We start from the raw sequence: 13,487 nt of genomic DNA on the forward strand, positions 1-13,487 counted from the left end.
TCTTCTTCTTCTTCTTCTTCTTCTTCTTCTTCTTCTTCTTCTTCTTCAAGATTTTACTTAGTCATTTATTTGAGAGAAAGAGAGAGAGATTGAGAGTGCGAGTGGGGGGAAGAGCAGGGGGAAGGAGAGGGAGGGGGAAAGAATCTTAAGCAGACTCTGTGCTGAGCACCGTCCTGATCTCAGAACTCTGAGATCATGACCTGAGCTGAAACCAAGAGTGGAACACTTAATGCACTGAGCCACCCAGATGCCCCAAGACTTGCTTTCTATTACAGAAGGTAAGCTCTCCCCGGGGCCTTCGCTTACATGTCATTGGCGGAAACTGAATAACATGGCCAGCTCTAGCTGCAGGGGAGGTGGGTAATCAAGGCGCTTGGGCGCCAGCCCATACAGTAGAGGAAGGTGATGACTAAGGGGCTTGTAGTATTTGCTGCCTGTCTCTCTGGGAGTCCTGGTCTCTTGTCTTTCTTGTTGAGTATCTACCCCACCCTTCTCTTTCTGAAGACTGGCTTTTGTTTTTCCAAGCACACGTGGGGAAATGGCCACCCCAGCCCTGGAACCGCATCAAGACTCTCAGTTCCAGCACCACCAATGACCTGGGTGGCATCCCAGTGGCCAGCTTTCAAATGCCAAGGGCAAAGACGCTAATTAGCCCAGCTTGAGTTAGAAGAGGAAGCTGATTGGTCTGGTTTGGGTTGGGTATGTACCGTTCAGCCAATCAGGTTTGGCCAAGAGAGCAGCATGAGGTAGGGCAAACCTGATTGGTGGAGGGGGTGGTGGTGCATTCTCAGGGAAAAGGGGGCGTGGCTGAGGAGACACCGTCAAAATGATATACCTAGTTCGAGGAGCGGAGAGAAGAAACTGCCATCATGTGTTGTAAGATTGATAGGATAAAAATTGACACGTCCTTGGAAGATGTAAAATACAGTGGAGTCACACGGGCATTGTATTTGACTTTTGCAATTGCAAATAGACATGTTCGACCAACAAAAAACATCTTTTTGCACACGATTTGGCTTCTAAACATGAGCCAGCTACCTGAACAGCTGCCTAACTAAGTGATCTTTTCTGATGCTGGAGAAAAACTTGCTGTTTTGGACTTTGGGGATATGATACAGTATAGGTAATACCATGATGTTCTTTATGGACATTTTCCAGGGTTTTCAAGAGTATTTTTAAGGTCAGGTAGTGCTCACTTTTCTCACTGACTTTAGATCCTAGCCCTGTGTAAAATATACCTTCAATGGAATATCACACCAAGAACTTTTCCTATTTCCTTCTAGTTTTAAAGATTTTTTTTCTTTTAAATTTATTTATTTGACCAAGAGAGACACAGTGAGAGAGGGAACACAAGCAGGGGGAGTGGGAGAGGGAGAAACAGGTTCCCCGCTGAGCAGGGAGCCCGATGTGGGGTCCTGGTGATCCCCAGGACCCTGGGATCATGACCTGAGCCAAAGGCAGCCGCTTAACGACTGAGCCACCCAGGCGCCCCTCCTTCTAGTTTTAATCAGTATAAAGAATCCATTTGGTTTTAAGATAGCAAAATATTTTTATTGTGGCTTTTTAAAAATAAAAAGGAAACGATATTCATGACTTCTGGCTCTTCCTCTTATTTTGTTCGGCGGTCCTGGCCACACCAGAAAGGCAAGGGGACAGATGGACGAGGAGAGGGCAGAACATGGGAGCAAGAAGAATGAGGGTCTCTACAAACACGGTGATAAAGGGGTGTGTCCACCTGGGCAGTGTGTGCTCTTCCGGGACCAGGTACTAGGGTCTGTCCTCCTCAGGAGGCTGGCGCCTGAACCCCTCAAGCAGCCGAATGGGCAGGATGGGATGGGAGTCAGAAACTGGGTTCTGGACCCAACTTTTGAATTTAGTAGCTGCATGATTTTAGACAGGCAATTTAACCTCTTTGGGCCCTATCTTTTTCATCTGTAAAATGGGGATCAGAATACTACTTACTTCCCAGGGTTTGGGGAAGGATTAGGTGAGAAGCATTTTGAAAACTGCAGCGTGCCACATAAATGTCAGTCATTATGACGGAAGCGATAAGACGACTAGGCATGCTAAATTTATTATAATAAACTTAGATATAAATGTGCTCTACCATGGCCTCAGCCTCAGCCCCGAGGTTGCCATTCTGTCCTGTAGCCCCAGTACACATCTTGCGTTTTGCCAGTGGTGGGTTTCTTGCAGTTCCACGGAGGTGGATGTGTGGGTATGCCACAGCTCAGATGTGGCGCCACGTAATTGTATCTACCAAGCCTAGGAGCCTGGGCTTGAAACTTACATCCTTTGTATGTATACATCTGTAAGTAATTCTAAAAAGAACCTCCATCCCTGCATGCTCCATAATGCAGCATTGTGCAAACACCAGTCTAGGAAGCAACATACTAGGGTAACAACCTTTAAAGTCCTATAAAAGCGTCTTAGTATTTTGACACACAAGAGTCACCCACGTGACTCACGGAGGATCACGCAAGGCCCGACGGTATGACATTTCTAGCTCCTGTCACCAGGCTTAGAAAACAGAAGGCTCTGGCTGGATTTGCTGGATGTGTCTTTCTTCAGCGTCTCCCTTTCTTGGTCCATCTTTGGGGCGGCTTTTCTGGATCCAACCTTCAATGAGCAAGAAAAAACAAACGCACAAACTCTGTAATTGTGGCAAGATCCCAAAATGTTCCACTCAAATGATTTTTTTTTACTCAAAATAAAATGTTTGTTGTAAAAAAAATTATATATATATATAATTATAGAGAGAGAGGAGGAGGGAGGGAGAGAAAGAGAGAGGGATGTGTAAGAAGAAGCTAAAATGATCCACAATTATCCCGCTACCCAAAGGCAAGCATTATGACTGTTGTGGTATACATGCTTCCAGATACACAAATAACAGTCCTTTTTACATTTTTGTGCCTTTTTTTTTTAAAGATTTATTTATTTATTTATTTGAGAGAGAGAATGAGATAGAGAGAGCATGAGAGGGGGGAGGGTCAGAGGGAGAAGCAGACTCCCCGCCGAGCAGGGAGCCCGATGCGGGACTCGATCCCGGGACTCCAGGATCATGACCTGAGCTGAAGGCAGTCGCTCAACCGACTGAGCCACCCAGGCGCCCCATTTTTGTGCTTTTGAAACTCGGAGCTTCTTATGCTGGGCATAGTCATTGTGATGGAGTTTCTTTCTCCTTGAAAGCTCTAACTGAGCTGTGTGTGTCTTCTGTCTAGGGTCTAGGCCTTTTCCACGCACCGCCCCTCCTCATCCCAGCCGCCCCAAGTGTGACCCTGTCCCTGGTCACAGTTGATTGGACACTTGGCATGGGCTATGCTTTGCATATGATCGTGCCCAGGATTTGGGGTTATGGGCTCTGAGATGCTACTCGTTCCCTGGGCTGGTCCTTTAAACGGCGGGATGGTGAGGTCATCTCTTGCAGTGGGATAACTGGAGAGAGAAGAGATGAGCTGGTACAGGGAGACCCAGAGAAGGAATATGGTATATGAGCGCACGCGTGTGTGTGTGTGTGTGTGTGTGTGTGTCAGGGAGCTGATGCCTGGGACCTGGGGCTTACCAGTTCTCTTTAGAGGCGGAAGCCTCTTTCAGCCCTTCGTTCTCATGACACATGGATTCCTGTACCCCCTATAAACACACCCCTTCCTGTTTCTGAGCAGGTTTCCCTTAGTTGCCACCCGAGCATCTCCCTCTCACACTCTTCTGCACATACTGTACATGGGATCCTAACTTGCATGTTTCTTTCCAACAGGCTCCAAATCCAGCCCTACTTCCTGCAAGTGTTTGACTCCAGTCACAAGGTCGCATACTCCTGGGGGTGGGGTGGGGGGGGTTGGAGAGGGCTGATGGGTCGTCAGGTTTGAGCTTGGCCACTTACTGCATGACTCTCGGTTTCCTCATCTGTCAAATAGGGACCAGAATATCCATCCTGACTTCCTCATGGGCCAGGAGAAGATTCTGGGTGGATTTTATTTTATTTTCTTTAAGATTTTATTTATTTGTCAGAGAGAGAGAGGGGGTGGGAATACAAGTAGGGGGAGCGGCAGGCAGAGGGAGAAGCAGGCTCCCTACTGACCAAGGAGCCCAATGCGGGACTCGATTCCAGGACCCTGGGATCACGACCTGAACCCAAGGCAGACGCTTAACCGATTGAGCCACCCAGGCGTCCCTCTGGGTGGATTTTAAAGGCAGGGACTGCGAGGACCATCTCTTGAGCTCTTTTCACTTAGGAGGTCTGTGCCAGTGGCTGACAGGGGGTCTTGAAGGTGATTTGAGACTGCATCCAAAATCATTTCAGGGCGAGAAGGGCTAGCTTCTCTACACGAGCCTACCAAGTAAATCTGGGTCGGAATGCCCAGTGAAAATGAAAACAGACAGCAAATGTCAAAAAATCTCCCCCAAACCACCTTTCCTTTATATCCCCTCTTCTTTGATTTTCCATAAAATTGCTGGCTGTGGATGGTTCCCAAATTCCAGTGCCCTGACCCATTGTGAAGTTGGCCATCAGGGTCGGAGCCAGGGATTTGGTTAAAAATAAAGAGTTCCTTGTCCCGACATCTCTATATAATTATAGAGAGAGAGGAGGAGGGAGGGAGAGAGAGGTCAACCCCTAGGTCGGCCAGGAGCTTGGGGTAGGAAGCGCCTCAGAGCAAGCAAGCTTTGCTCCACTTTTGGAGTGGCAAGGTTGGGGGGTAGCAGAAGGCAGAGGGATGACCTGGGAAGAGGAGGACACTAGGGCAGGTGGAGGGAAGGGCTGGGAAGTCTTGCAGCATCCTTACTGAACAGGGACCACAGCTGAGCACCATGCCTTAGGCTTCTCTGTCTGGGAACCACACGCCTCACCCTTGAAATGAAAGGTTGGGGATAGGGGCGCCTGGGTGGCTCAGTTGGTTAAGCATCTGCCTTCAGCTCAGGTCGTGATCCCAGGGTCCTGGGACTCAGTCCTGCATCGCGCTCCCTGCTCAGGAGGGAGTCTGCTTCTCCCTCTCCCTCTGCCCCTCCCCCCCACTCGTGCGCGCGCGCGCTCTCTCTCTCTCTCTCTCTCTCTCTCTCTCTCGTTCACTTTCTCTCCTCAAATAAATAAATAAAATCTTAAAAAAAAAAAGAAAGGTCAGGGATAGAAGCTGGGCCATTAAATGGCGACACCCAGGGGGAAATGAACTCAGCACACACTGGAGTGGCTGCTTGAGGGGACTGCAAGCTCCAGAAAGTCCCTTCTGCTCCCACCCAGTCTCAGGGCTGTTTACGTCGCTCCTCCTGGGGAGGCCTCTCCTGGCCCTTGGACTGAGTGAGTCCTTGTGAAATCTGCTCCTGAACTCAGGCAACTGGCCTTTGTTCCCAAAGCATTGTGTGCAAGGTAATTATTGAATCATTACTGTATTTACTGGAAAAAAAAAATGTCCAAGAATGGAAGCTAGAAAGGCAGGGGATTTCGTGTGTCTCTCCTTTAAGCCTGAGTTGCTCCCCCTTGTTCTCATTATTGTTCTGCACTAAGGAGCCTCCTCAGACTCCCATTTCTTAGTTGCTCCCGCCCCCATGAAATTTTAATATGACAGATATGTGTGTGCTTTATACATTACAAAAATAATTTTCCCCCTCTCAGGTGTGGTCCTGTCCCCACTGAGAATTCCTGATTGAACCCCAACGCCTGGACAGTACCTGCGATGTTGTAGGTTCTCAGTAACTATTCCTGGAATGAATGAGGGCTGCCAGGACAGTACCTTTTTGTCCACCCCTCCATCTCCCCTGCTGAGGGTGGCCTGTGGCCTAGACTAGGTCGTCAATAAATACTTGTTAACTAGAAGATGTTCCTCCTTAGCATACAACTCCCAAACAACTATAAATGCCTTTTAGCTGCAATAGAAATCAATATACAATCACTGAATGGCATTAGGAAGGACAGAAAACAAAAACCCAGAGGCCCTCAAAGAGGGAGGAGGCACCATTTCTGAGGCTTGCTAGGGATGGAGACTCTTTATGAGAGGGCAAGAGTCAAAAGCAGATTTTACATGTCCTGTTTTTTTCACAGTGCTCACGGCGACTCCTTCCCTCTAAGGACTCAAGGCACATTGTAGAGAAAGGGGACGCCCAAGCCGCACTTCGTAAGGACCATGAAGACCTTTCTGTACTGAGGGGGTCCTAGACACCAAACCTCTCAGCTCGGGCTCGGGGGTTGGGAGAATGGCAAGCTCACGCTTTGCTCTTAGCCGGACCACCATCTGCAACATTCTGTGATGCCCAGAGGCGGCCTGAAATTCCGGGGAGCTCCACAGCTCAGAGAAGCACAAGGTGCCTACAACATCTAGGGCCCATCCTGGCATCTCCTCTGTTATCTCACATTCCCAGGTGGTCCTCAGACAAGCCCGCCCTGCAGAGCAGTTCCTGCCTGCTCCTGGCTCAACCCGATATATGGGTAAGTGACAAACCTCCCCCTCATTCCCACTTGGCAGGCTGGCGAAGGTCTCAGAGGACACTCTTTCCTCTTCACATCCTGCTCTGGGTAGTAACCACCTTCCAGAATTAGAAAAAGGGTGTGGGTTGAGAAGAGGCTTCTATTTTCCCAACATGTCCCTTACCTAGAATATCTTTGTTTTTTTGAATGATAATTTTGTTGTCTCGGAATTATTGTGGCCTTTTATCAAACTCGAATACCGCTCCTGTTTCTCATTTCACTGCAACGTGTTTAGCTTTCATGCTTCCTGAGAGCCCACCTCTACTTTCTGCAAAGTGGGAATGTGGTTGGGTCAATTCCAGTTCTAGGGCTGAATTGTGAATGGCAGTGTTTCAACATGTTTAAAATTTCGGAATCTTGGTTCCCAACTCTTAAAAAAGAGTGTTCTAGAGGATGCTTCCTTGTAATTCAAGAGAAAACGCATCCGAAATGTATCAGGTTTAGTATCTGGAGGTTGATTACCTAAAGGAGGGGAGAGGCAGGGTTCACCTGGGTGGGTGTCCAGATCTGCAACAAGTTCCAGCTCTCTTATTTAGCTGTACGGCTCTAGACAAATAACGTAAAGTCTCTGAACTTCAGACACCTCCTCTGCTAATGGAGGATTAAAACAATACGTAGCCCTAGTGTTGTTGTGAAGACTGAATGAGATATAATGCCTGTCGAGGGCATAGCTCTGTGCCTGGCACGTACTAAATGCTCAGTCCATAACAGAGGGGGTATTATTGTCAACCTGGGTTTCCTGCTGACGTCCTACTGTTTTCTTTCTCCTTCTAGCTCACCTGGGGACTTGAATTCTGCATCTTGTTCTTCACCGTCTCTACAAACATTCGTCTCTTGAATACAGAAGGAATATTGACAACATTTAGCTTATGTTTTTCTTTCCCTTTTGCATCAGAGAAAAGTGTTTTTTTTCCCCCCTCCACTTTCAGATGTTGCCCATTTGGATGAAATGTTGGGCTTTCCTAGGGATGGGGGGGGGCACGGTGAGGATGTGCTTCTGCAGAAGGGGGCCCGGTTTCCGGGCGCTGCTATACTGTCCTGCCGAGCTCCTTAGGGATCTCTGCTCCAGATTCCAGAGGAATCTGAGAGGAGGAGCCTTGTCAAGCAAGGGTCCCTGGAGGATTATTGCAGCCCTCTTGGGGGACAAATTAGCTTTGGGTGGAAGCAGAGCCTCCCAGATCAATGGAAGAGGATGAAGACGTGGGTTTCTACCCAGCATCCCAACAGCCCCGGGAATGACGAAGCCACAGTGGTTGACTTCCCTGTCAGGGACGGCAGGCACCTGCTTGGGAGCCAGCATCGTGGCAAATCTGGAGCTTGCCCTTCCCCTGGGGGTTGATGACTGTTGCTGATCCTGGTCTCCTCAAGACCCTGCACCTTGGGACAGTTCGCTGAAAAAAGAGCATGTCCTAGGCACGCTGGGCACATGACAGTGAGAGCAGGCTAGGGCCTCTCTCACAGACTGACACTCTAGCAGGGGATGGTGCAGGGGTGTCGGGAAGAGGGTGTCTCTCAGAGAGTTCCGAGCCTCTGCGGGAGGTGCTAGCCAGACGCCTACAGGGGCTGGGGAAGTAAAAGCAGTGGGTGGAGTGAGCTGGGTGGGGAAGGCGGCAAACCCACAAGCCCAGTGCTTTTCTAAGGGGCCTAGAAGATGGTGGTTGTGGGACTATGGGCCTAGAAGCCCCAGATGATCTTCCAAGTTGCACAGAGAAGCTGGAAATCCAGCGTATTTTGTGGAAGTGCCCTATTTGGAAATGTTACTTAAAAAAAGACCCCCCGCCCCCCCCCCCCCAAAAGAAAACCCATGAGCCAAATGAAATGCTGGGCTGCCATTTTGTGACATGTTCTTCAGAGCCTGCCCTCTTGGCTTCCAGCTGGTGCTCAGTAAAGAGTTGTTGGTGGGGTTGCCAGATGAAATACAGGATGCCCCGTGAAATTTGACTTCCAGAGTGGAAAGAAATAAATGTTTTTAGTCTAAGTATGTCTCATGCAATATTTGGGACATACTTATACTGAATAACTATTTGTTGCTTATCTGAAATTGAAATTTAACTGGGCATCCTGTTTTGTTTTGCTTATCCTTAGCTCTGGTAACTCTATTGGGTATTCACAAAAGTCATGGAGGGAGTGAGCAGGGAGGCCCCAGCTCGCCATCTTTTGGAGAGGGCATGGGCATTTGTCTCTTCCATTCCCGCAGAAGGGTGCCAACGTGCCCTTACAGCAACTGTCTATGAAGGCTGAGGCGCCTGTATTTAACTGAATTGCCCTCTGGGCATTTTTCACTGAGAAGGCCTTGGGCCTGCAGCCTCTCAACCTTTATCACAGGCTCAGCTGAGAGGAGCTAAGCTTAGAAGACAGTCACCAACCAAACTCCTAGATAATTGCAAAGCAGGACTTTTTAAACCAGCAACCTCCCTTCCTCCCCCCTCTCCCCCAGCAGATTTAAGCAAAACCCCATGAGGAACTTGGAATATGAAACAGATAAAGGAGAACTTTTCCTGGGGAAACAAGGTCTATGTGTGTGTGTGTGTGGGGGGGGCGCGTAAGGGGGAATGTTGAGAGTCACACTCTTCCATGGCACCCAAGGGCTCCAGGGAACCCCAGTTTGAGCATTGCTCCAAAATACCTTGGATTAAATCCAATCAGTGGACGGCTGAACACTGAAAGGCACAGATCCTGGCCCCCGCACACCTGCTTTTCCTGAACTTTCCTGAACTCCCTGGGCTGTAATGACACCAGCCTGTCTCAAGAGCTGTCCTCAGACATGGCCCAGCCAACACTACGCTGTTCTTCTTGGAGATGTTATTCATTATATCACACAGTGTCCTCTCTAGTGGAAAATCCAGTACTGTCCCTATTCTCAGAACGCTTCCGAGCATTGTATCCATTGTATCTCCTGGACACTGTGAGCTCTGGGTTTTCCAGATCCCACTGTCTGCCAGAAAGCCCAGTCAAGTGTGGTTTCCCCCTTGGCAGGTAAGAAGGTCATTAGAGTTGGCACCTTCCTCCTCACTCCTGGCTCCATTTTGTGCCCACTTTCCTCCCCTTCTTGTACCCACTTATTTCACTCTTAGAGCAGGGGTTCCTGGGGCTCCCACTCCTCTCTTCTTTTCTTAGGACCTGTCTCCAAGTCCCCAGATCACTCAGTGCCTAGGGTGGTTGTTCAGCCAAAACTACACTTGCCTGCCCCCTGGGGCTTTACCTCCGGATAGTGGGTTGGATGCTTGCCTGTCTCTTAGGTTCATTTGCTCAGACTGCAGGCAAGGGACGGGCAGGGGCTGGGGTGGGGGGGGAGGGAATGGGGTGGAGGTGGAGGTGTGTGGGTATTCCTGGCTGGGCACAAGCTGGCTTCTATACCCCACCAGGTTCTACCCTTTGAATCTACTGTATCTATCTTGTGTCTGGCTGCGAGATCAGAAGACCTCTCCATACCTGCCTCTCTTTCTCTTTGAAGGAACAGTTGCAAGGTGTTGATTCTTTTGCATTTCTCTGTTGGCGATCCTCTAAACGTTCCTGAGTGAAAATATTAGGGGAGCAAGAGAGCGTTTAGTGTGACCTGTCCTGTTTCGTTCTGGGACACACCTCCGAGGTTTCTGGGAGCCACTGGGGCACGCTGGAATTGGTGGGCAGAGGATGAAGGGCGGAAAGGGTCGTCATCCTCTTTCCACCCGCTATAGCGCCCTCATCATCATGCTTGCGTGGGCCAGAGTACCGCCCACCCGTTCCCATCCTACGCAACACCGACCGATTTCTAGGTCTTGGTCAAAATCACGCAAGTGGCACCGAGGAAACCTGGATCTCGCGAAAGCTTGGGCCCAAGAAATTTTTGGAAAATCGTGATTTAAATAAGATAGTGATGATATCGGTGATGTACGTATGGGCGCTTGTATTGAGTAGTTCTGGGTGCGAAAGAGCTCGTATCCGTGCTCTCCTGGAAGCGAACGCACTGAGGGAGGTGCCGCCTTAACTCTCACCTTCCAGACGACGGATCTGAGCTCATTAAGCGCCGGGCCGGTCCAGCCCCGCTCCCCGCCGACACCACCTGGCAGCGTTGTGGCCACGCCCCCGGGCCAGGCTTTGATTGGCTGGGGGGTTGATTGGCAGGAGAACTGAGGGGCTCTCCCCAGCCAGACTCGAGCCTTTCTCACGCTAAGAAAGGGCCAGGAAGGGGAGTGCGCGCTTGCAAATGGCAGCTTCTGTGCACTTAAAAATGTCATAGTGAAAATAACAGCTTTAACCCATTCACAAAAAGTATCTGAGCTCTTGTTGGCCGTAGCCCGAGCTGTATTCACCCAACTATAAAGGAGAGCTTCACAAAAAAGCCGCTGGCTCCAGGCGGCCCGGGAAAGCGGCTTGGGGTCGGCGGTCTGTGTCAGCGGGCAGGGAGCTCTCTGGAAGAGACGCAGGCCTCGCCCCACCCGTCCAAAAGTTGTCCTTTCTCTCCCCCAGACTAACCATGCTCGCCAGGCACCAGGCTCTGTCGGCATCATGTCATTTAACCCTCTCGGACCCCCCCCGTTATCATTTTTGGTGGTGATTTGTCCAGGACTCTGAGATACAAGGCATGACCCACTTTACTCGGGGTCACCCCGGGCCAGAAGTGGGGCTTTAACCCTCTTTCTTTGACTCCAGAGGCCGCCTCTGAACTCTGAGAGACACAGCTGCCTTATCTAGGGATGGGGGAACTGGATGAGCCTGAGCACAGCCTGGGCCACGGTCATTGTCCCTCTGTCACAGGGAGGGAGCACCAGCGCCCCCCCCCCCCCCCGCATTCCTAAGTTCAGAGCTGATAACGCAAGGTTCTCTGTGAATGCCCAGCCCTGAACTTTTCCCCGCATTTTGTATCCAGTCTCATTGTCACAGCCAAAGGTATGAGTGTGGAAGTATGATTCCAGGAAGTTCTGCTTGGTGAAGAGATGTTCAAACATTCAAACTAAAAACTACATCTTTTTTTTTTTTTTTTTGAGGAGGGTACTGGTTGGGAAGCTCAAGGGGAGTAATTTCATTAACTAGTGGTTTAACCACTCCTTCTCTATGAATGGGTGAACTTTGATACATGAGACTGGAAACATTAAGGCTCCTTATGAAAATATTAGGCGCAAAACTTGAAACAAAAAGGAATTCTATTTTCCTTGAGCTTCCATTGAAAGAACGAATATATTCCTTGGAAGGAACTGCGGCCAAGACAGATGTATACAAGTTCCCTTTAGAATCCAGCAAAACTTTACAATTGATGGGTTTTTATTTCCCGACAAACAGGAATTTCCCACAACATATGAATAACAAACCTTAAATGCAAACCCAAGCCCTGGAATGAAAACCCCAGGAAGGATGGTGAGTGGAGGATGGGGGGGGGGCGGCCTCCTAGAAAGGGAGGTGCAGAGAGCAACAGGTGTGGAGAAGTGGACTGGAGTCAGGGAGGGCAGCAGGCCTGGGGCGGGGCGGGGGGTATTCCCGTTTCTGCTGCTGGGCAGCCGGGTGCCTCTGCCCTCTGTCAGCCTCTCTGAATGGGCGGCCGGGTGCCAGCATTCCTTGCAGGGTTGATGGAGAGATGAAGCGCGTGCAGTGTGGAGCAGGTGCCTGCCACTCGGGAAGGGCTCAGTAACGTCAGCACTGCTGTGATTGTGGCTGTGGTTTTTCATAATCTTTCCCTAAATTGTGACTTCCCGGAATTTGAACATTCCCAGCTCCCACTCTTCTGGGGACACAGACGCAGGGTCAACTTGGCCATTTTAGATCCTCCTGCACAGAAGGCTGTCTGGTGCCCAACAGGCTGGCACGGCCCTTGCATTGTGTATGAATGAGGCAGCTCATGAATAATGCATGTAGAGCCTGATTATGTAAATCCTCAGGTTTTCTTATATTTTTAGCCAGCACATGACAATGGCCTTTTTGGGGCCCTTTGCTGTCCCATTCTGTGGTCTGGTGTTTCTGCTTCGGGGGCTAGCCTGCCAAGTCCTAGGGCGGGGTGGGGGGGCACCTGAGGGAGGGGTGAGCTCTCCAGAGGGCACATCAAAGGAAAAGTCAGAGCTCTGTCACTGGCCCAGCTCTCCCTGACTTTGCTGGTATGAAGGGAAATCGTCCTTTGCCTGAAGCCTGTGATGTTTAATTCAGAGCCATGGATGCTAGAAACCCCGCATCTGGGGCTCCCTCAGAGCAGGGTGGCTGCTTTCATTTCTAGGGCTACAAGCTGGGGAGCCTGTTGTCTGGAAGGTTTGCAGGATGGAGGAGGGCAGCTTCCTGCAAGGAACTTATCTGACCAGCGTCTCCTAGTTGGGGAGGAGGGGACCCTTCTATAGCCTTCTATGGCTTGACCTCCTTAGAGCTTATTCAGGCAACACATACACACACACACACACACACATGCAAACAGATATATAAATATACACACAGAAACACACATACAGCGCATACGCGCATGCACTTCTTTACACTTATACACATGCGAGCATGCATGCACAAATACACAGCCCGAGCCAGGAAAACTAACATTTACAAGGAGAAGAATGGGGCGAGGCCAGCATAGAACACAGGAACTAGGGTCAGTGGTCCCGGGGCCAGGTCTAGATTCTGCTTACCAGCTACGGTGTGAACTTGGGCAAGTCTCTTAACTTTCTGAGGCTCAGTTTCCTCATCTGTAAAAGGGGGGTCATCATAGCTACCAGGCTGAGCTGCCAAGGCATTAGTAACCCCGATCGGTGCTGCAAAGCCCGGGGGGAGCCCGGTGCCTATAGATGATCATGAGATAGCGGTTATGGTAATTTTCCTTGTTTGCCTGATCTTAGTCTTGGGACCGGCTCTACCTCTGGCAAGAGTTAAGAACGAGGGAGAGTCTGGTTTGGAAATGAATGCGGGAGTGAGGGGTTATGGGTATAAACTGCAGAGAAGACAGGACAGCCCCTCTGCCGACCACGGGGCAGGCCCAGGTCTGTTGGGGAGCTTCCGAAGCGCTCGTCTGGGTGCTGGTCACGCGTGCCGGGCTGTCAGCCGCACCTCGGCCGCGTCTGAGGCACAGCTTGCCTGAGCCACCACA

The 13,487-nt window shown here is 50.1% G+C and overlaps 1 protein-coding gene and 1 long non-coding RNA gene across 2 annotated transcripts in view; one reads left to right on the forward strand and one right to left on the reverse strand.

Moving 5' to 3' along the window:
• Nucleotides 1–2,391: 2,391 nt before the first annotated feature.
• FHAD1 (forkhead associated phosphopeptide binding domain 1) overlaps nucleotides 2,392–13,487 on the reverse strand; it is a 122,202-nt gene continuing 111,106 nt past the window's right edge. Inside the window, 1 exon segment of the mRNA XM_035019737.1 lies at nucleotides 2,392–2,619. Within this exon segment, the coding sequence (XP_034875628.1) occupies nucleotides 2,503–2,619 (117 nt within the window). The 3' untranslated portion in view covers nucleotides 2,392–2,502.
• Nucleotides 5,216–7,452, forward strand: LOC118019984. The gene is made up of 3 exons (XR_004681787.1): nucleotides 5,216–5,671; nucleotides 6,032–6,415; nucleotides 7,229–7,452. It is a non-coding gene; the product is annotated as an uncharacterized LOC118019984 (long non-coding RNA).

This window comes from Mirounga leonina, unplaced genomic scaffold (assembly GCF_011800145.1).
Source record: "Mirounga leonina isolate KUSES-001 unplaced genomic scaffold, KU_Mleo_1.0 Mir_173, whole genome shotgun sequence".
NCBI lineage: Eukaryota > Metazoa > Chordata > Mammalia > Carnivora > Phocidae > Mirounga > Mirounga leonina.